A 6,730-nucleotide genomic window follows, 5' to 3' on the forward strand; every position below is an offset into this window, starting at 1 on the left:
ATAACCCACACTCTCCTTGCAGCCCAATAATTGTCCATTTTTATTACAATATTTTCTTTGTAGGTCATAAGTGCATATATCTGATGTTTAAAGGAGCAAGGACATCTACAAGTTAGAAATGATGTTAAGGTATACTTTGAGAATCCTGTTAACTCCGGACTGTTAAAACGGGATGGCAACCTTACGGTAGATGAAGATGGAAGCTTCATTACAAGGATTGTTAAACATTATCTAAGCCATGACATGGTAACAGATGTCTCCATATTTTACATATTCCGTTAGTTTAATACATTTATATTGTTTTGTTTTACATATCTGAGACTAACTCATTGTCTTCGTTAGATTCTACTTCCAATAAGTATCAAGAACACACATTGGTATTTAGCTGTTCTTCATACAAAAAAGTGTGAGATACAAGTACTTGATTCATTGGGCAAAATCCATCTTAAGTGTGTAGCTTCACATGATGTGGCAGCCTGCTGGTTGTTCCTCACAGACAGCCATTGGCAGCGGTGGGGCCCGGAGGGGGGGCTCAAGCCCCTCTACCACATTTGATCCCACTGGTGATGGCTGATTGAAAATACACAATCGACACAAAACAAATCTAATATTATCATGTTCTTTTACTTTCTTCTATACACAACGGACACAAAACAAATCTAATATTATCATGTTCTTTTACTTTCTTCTACTTTTTTTATCTAGATCAATGGTCATGCTTTACTTTCTTATACTACTTTTCTTCTACTTGTATTTTGGTGTCATCTAGGTCCCGAACTTGCATGAAAACACACATCTAGCACAGACGAGGTGTGCTAATTGTGTGTTGACTTACGAGTTCGGAGACCTAGATGACACTATTATATAAGTTTAGGGATCAAAATATAAAAATTCAAGAGTTGGCCACCCGAATGACATCGCAACATAAGTTTCGGGACTCAAATATCAAGAATCGAAAGTTAGGGACCCAAATGACACCACCATGCAAGTTTAGGGAGCGCTCATGAATTTTACTCTTATTTTTTGTTGTAGTTTTTTTTTGTCAAATTTGGAATAATTTAACTTAGGGTAACTTAAATTTTCTTATATTACAGGACAGATGAAGTAGATAGTAAGATGATACTAGCTTGTAGACATATGTAGCCACTCCGTCCTCAAATATAAGTATTTTTGAGTTTGTCCTAATTCAAACTATCTAAAATTTGATCAAGTTTATAGAAAAATACAATAATACTCCCTTCGTCCTAAATTATAAGTCATTTTAACTTTCTCGAAGAGTCAGAGCATCTCAAGTTTGACCAAAATTATAGAGAGAACTATAAAGATTTATGACATCATATAGGTATATACTATGAAAATATAATTAATGAAGAATCTAATGATACTTGGTTGGTATCATAAATGTCATTATTTTATTATATAAACAAGAAGAATACTCCGCGCGTTGCTGCGGTACTTTCTTATAAATAAATTTGTTATATATATATATATATATATATATATATATATATATATATATATATATATATATATATATATATATATATATATAGCATTACTATGTGGTGCCTTCCATGCTCTGTCTGTATATATATGAGCTGAGCTTGCATGTTAGTTTATTTCATCGGCTTTGGTAAAAAAATAGTAAGCAAATGGAAGAAAATCCATCACATTATAGAAGGATAGGACGATGAAACAAATAGCATATGCAGATTACTTTTACGTTGATAGATTAAAGATTAAAAATATTGCACATAGAGATGATATGAACAATTTTTATAATTCATAAGGAATGACATGGATAGCCCGTATGAAAGGATTGCAAGTTAGTGGCGCATTTAGTGGAGAATGATGCGAACATCTTGCATAAAGAGATATAACATCTAGTAGGGTTTAACTTTACTAGAGTATATAGATTTAGTTAAATTTGAGATATTTTGACTCTTCAAGAAAATTGAAAAGACTTATAATTTGGGACGGAGGAAGTACTTACGAATTCAAATGAGCATCATTAGGGATGAAAACGGATCGGATTAGACGGATATCACTGATATTACATTTGTTTTCATATTTTTTGTCTGGATTTGGATTCGAATACGGATAGTGTCAACCATGCCGGATAGGATATGATTGGATATCGACATCATAAATATGCGATTTAAGTATTTGGATACGGATACCTAGTATCAAATATTTAATATCCGGACTCGGATACGGACATATCTGAACCCCTCTAAACGGATTCGGTCTCGAATACGGTCGAAAAATATCCGTACCGTTTTCACCCCTACATCATTGACCTCTTATATATGAAATATGCTTTCATAGCTTACTTATAGGATGTGGTAGGTGTCAATGCTTTCGTTTATGAACTTGGTCAAATTAAGAATATTTTAACTTAAAAACAAATTCAGAAATACGTATATATAGTCGTGATCTAAATAATTGCGTGATCACTGAAGAGCCAAAGCAAACCAGAACCACGTTTTGTTCACATGCGCACAGCAGTACAGCACGGTTGACGGAGAGAAGCCGACCGACGTGGCAAAAGTTTAGAACCAAAAACACAAACATATTATGCATATATATACGCCGGGCAAAATTGAAAATTCCATCTTTAAGTAGTACGTAGCTTCAGTTCACATGATGTGGCAGCCTGCTGCTGGCTGTTCCTCGCATACAAACGGCGGCGGCGGCGGCGGCGGCGGCCCGCGGTAATAACCGCCGTAGTACGGCGGCGGGCACGCTCCCCAGAGCTTCTTGAGCTCTTCTTCCGCTTTCTTCTTCGCTTCTTCCACCTTCTTCTTGTCTTCTTCCGCCTTCTTCTTCTTGGCTTCTTCTTCCTTCTTCTTCTTCTCCTCCTCCTCCTTCTTCTTGTCCTTCACTTCCTCCACCAAAACGATGTCGGCGCGGCAGACCTTCTTGCGCAGGCGGTTGATCAGGCAGGGGATGTCGACGCTTTCTCCTACCACCTCCAGCCGGTCCTCGCCGGCGGTCGCCACCGAGGTCACTCCTGCATATACATCATACATCGAGGCGCGCAGTGCTAAGTACTCATGCACAAGAGTGTATTCATGGATATGTGGATATGTGGACGGATCACGAAGTTCAATAATCAAGATAGTAATAGCTAGCAAGCTAGTGTGATGGTGTGTACCGACAGATTTGGATGCCAGCTGCATGGCTTTAGACCGGTTCTTGGAGTTCGGCACGCCCAGCCTGATCACAGTCTTTTGCTGCAACAACAACGACGAGCCCAAGCTAGCATCAGTTTCTTTTGGCAGGACACAAGTTCATACATACTCCGTTAGTCCAAAAAAGATTATATAATTCTAAATTTAAACCAAGTTAATTTCCTCAAGTTTGACTAAATTTATATAAAAAATAACTTTATGTGTTCAAATATTTTTACTATGTAAAATACATTTCATGGTTAGTTGAATTATAAATATTTACTGTAGTGTCATAAATGTTAGTATTTTGTTATAAATTTGGTCAGATCGATCTAAAATTGTGACTTCTTAAAAGTGAGAATCTAATATTTTTTACATATATGGGAACACGTACATGGCGAATCAAAGTAAAGAGCAAATAAAACAGAAGGCCTGCTTGGCTACTACCTTGGACATCGCGTCGATAGCCAGTCTCCCGCAGCCGATTTACGTGCTCCGAATGATGGGAAAGAAGGAAAGAAAAACGACGGTGGCTACGCTGATCGGCTATATATGTTTTTGGGCTGTTGGTGCAACTACACAGACCAAGAGAGACCGAGCCTCAGCTCGAGTGGCTAGCGGCGGCAGTGGCCACGCAGCTGGCGCAAGTTCGTTCCATTCCTGGAATCGACCTGAGTCTCTCGTCGAGACTACCTCCCAAAATAAAATCTACAGTCTCGTCTCACGGAATGCCACAAAGCGACTGCGACTTTCTCGTCACCTACAAAAACACACAAACCAAGAGCTAGCAGCCTACTAATTAAGCCTTGGTTGTGATTTGTGAATGAGCAAAGCTACGCTCTCGGGGCTCGTTCATTTATACACACGCGCGCGGGCAAAATGCCAAAAATGTAAGGCGGCTAATAATTAATAAAGAGATAATAGTATAACCGACTAGAGGAGACCACGTATCGATCCGAAGAGGCGGCCGTCAACGGTGTGTTTCAGTCTCCATCTTGCTAGACAAAGTTGAGCGCGGCTGTCGCTTCTCTCCGATCGGACTAGTGCCAGCTACAAGCCAACGACTGACTTAACTGACGTACAGCCGCGCAGTTCACATCAAGCACGCTCGATTCCGGATAAACGGACAAAGATTCACCCTATTTTCCACATAATGCCGTGAGTTGATCACCAAGCCGAAGGTGCCTAGAACCAGGAATTTGCTTTCAACGTATCAAAACGTCTTACGTCTCTCAGACACTGTGCCAGACTGCCAGGGTCATCTGTAGTAGCAGACGGACTTCTCAACTTCATTACACCCGTTGAATTCGTGCGTGTGTGAGGATGCTTACATCATAGACGACGGGCCGGGTGTTTACCGGTCTGCGATGGCCGCAATCACAGACGGGTTTTTGCTGCCTTGTGTTCTCGGTTCTTGCGAGTTTTGCGGGTCCTCTTGCTCACCTTTCCTCTTTACTAGCTTGACATGTAGTTTACTTTTTGCTTTTCTTCCTTTTTTTTCGTGCAAGATTTTGTTCTGGTTACATGCTCTCGCTGTTTGCTCGTTGCGGTTGGCTGACATAATTATAGTTTCTCCTCACTGTTGCTGTCCATGCTATTTTGTAGAGCATTTTACCTGTGTGTCATTATGAAAGATAGTTCTAACCTACAGGCCATTAAAAAGTTCGAACACACCCTGATGCCATGACGCTAAACTTTTTTCCCTTCCACATCATTCCGTTCGTCTTTTGTTAAGTTTCCACCGTTTGGCAGCCCTGACATACGGGCCCGATCAGTGATAATTTCCATAATACCCTTCTCTTATAACCCTGTCCTCTCCCTTTCTCTCTCAGGCTAGTGGGGCCAGGCTGCATGTGACCTAGTCACCGTCTTCCTCCTCATCCTTTCATCTTCATCTACCTACACGTCGTCGTGGTAGAAGAAGTTGTTCTCTTTGCACGCGGCTGCCGCACCGCCATTCCTCTCCCGCTCCATGGCCAGTTGGGCGCCATGGCGTCTTGGTCTCGTACCCCACTACCGAGCAGCCGCGGCGCCGATGGCGGCGGCGGCGGCGGCGGTGGGCGGGCACCTCGAGGCGCTCTGCTCGCTGGCCGTGATCCAGTTCAACGGCAGCGGCAGCGGCAGCGGCAAGGACGACCGCGACCTCCGCGAGCTGGGCCACTACCTCCAGGACAGCTACGACGTGCGCCGTTCCGTGCTGGACGAGCGGCGCCTCCTCATCCAGGCGAACACGTGCGAGCTCCAGGCCGTGGTGACTGCCTCCGCCTCGGTGGCAGGGGCAGGGGCTGGGGCCGGCGACGGCAAGGCGGCGCCGGCGCATCGGCACTCGTGCCTCCTGAGCGACTTTGGGTGCCGCGCCGCGGCCGGCGAGGCGCACACGGCCAACCGGTTCCTTGTGGACTTGTTCGCATCGCGGTCACTGGGCGCGGTGGCGGCAGCACCCGGCGGCGCGGGTGGCAACGACAACCCCGAGACCGCGGCGGCCTCGCTGGAGGAGGACGCCGGCGGCGCGCTGCAGCTATGCTCGCAGGCGCTGTGCAAGCGGCCCGAGACACGGCGGCACGAGTTCAGGCGGTGCTCGGTGTGCGGCGTGGTGAACTACTACTCCGGCGCGTGCCTGGCGCTGCACTAGAAGATGGCGCACAAGGCCAAGTGCACGCCAATGGACCGGTGGCTCCATATCGGCGGCGTCGCCGCTGCGCAGCCCAACGCCATGGGCCACTGCCGCCGGGAGCCCCCGCAGCCACCAGCTGCTACACGTGGGCGCCACCGCGAGCGCCCCGCCCCACGCCACGGACGCGCGGGCCGTCCTCGACGCCAGTAGTGCGGGCGCCGCTGCAGGCGCCCTGCCCCACCCTAGTGGCTATGCAGGCCGTCCTGCGAGAAGAGCAGGGCTGGAGCCCCACGGCCGCGGCAATCGTCCGCGAGGTGCTCGGCGCGAGCTGTCCGAACACCGCAAGCGAGCCAACAAGGATGACGCGGCCGCGGCTACGAGCGAGGAGACTGCGTCCACGGTGGCAAGGATGCACGCGTGGCGTCCACGGCAACGAGGATGGGCTGCTGGACCGGGAGCGCAGCAAGCGCCGGAGGGGCAGGAGCGCAACGTGCGTGGGGATGGATTGGGAGAGAGAGGGGGGCATTTTGTACATTTTCCCTGGTCGGGCCCAAATGTCAGAAGGCAGATTGAATGGCGTGGAGGACAAGAAAGTTTAGCGTCATGGCACCAGGGTGCGTTTGAACTTTTCAGTGGCATATAGGTCAGGACTATCTTTCATAATGGCACATAGGTAAAAGGCTCTATTTTGTATACGAGCTGTGTGCTCGAGAAGTGACAAAGATCCAGACCGAATCATGAGCTCAGTAGGTGGTTTATTTTGTTATGCTAAAAGCCTTATTTTAAAGATCTGGTTGCCTGGCTTGATCATATTAATAAGCAAGAATAAGCAAAGTCAACGTCTATTACATGCGCGAGAAGCGTAGCCTATCGCAGTGGCACTGCGTAGTTGGAGAAAGCAAGAAACTAATTACTCACTAAACAATTTTTTAAGAGCTGCCGA

General features: G+C 46.1%; 1 protein-coding gene and 1 pseudogene across 1 annotated transcript; one reads left to right on the top strand and one right to left on the bottom strand.

The window, feature by feature from the left end:
- Window positions 1-2,440: 2,440 nt before the first annotated feature.
- Window positions 2,441-3,989, bottom strand: LOC136494206 (heavy metal-associated isoprenylated plant protein 16-like). The gene is made up of 3 exons (XM_066490370.1): window positions 3,621-3,989; window positions 3,158-3,236; window positions 2,441-3,013 (listed from the first exon to the last, which is right to left on the bottom strand). Exons 1-3 carry the CDS (start codon window positions 3,627-3,629, stop codon window positions 2,640-2,642), a joined length of 462 nt encoding a protein of 153 aa, XP_066346467.1. The 5' UTR covers window positions 3,630-3,989; the 3' UTR covers window positions 2,441-2,639.
- A 1,219-nt stretch (window positions 3,990-5,208) lies between these two features.
- Window positions 5,209-5,997, top strand: LOC136491964 (F-box protein At1g67340-like; annotated as a pseudogene).
- Window positions 5,998-6,730: the final 733 nt, after the last annotated feature.

Source organism: Miscanthus floridulus, chromosome 11, assembly GCF_019320115.1.
Source record: "Miscanthus floridulus cultivar M001 chromosome 11, ASM1932011v1, whole genome shotgun sequence".
NCBI classification, from domain to species: domain Eukaryota; kingdom Viridiplantae; phylum Streptophyta; class Magnoliopsida; order Poales; family Poaceae; genus Miscanthus; species Miscanthus floridulus.

Bases quoted from the DNA above. Each gene is read 5' to 3' on its own strand.
- LOC136494206 (XM_066490370.1), bottom strand. The intron at 3,014-3,157 runs GTACACACCATC...ATGTATATGCAG, and splicing joins GCTGGCATCCAAATCTGTCG to GAGTGACCTCGGTGGCGACC.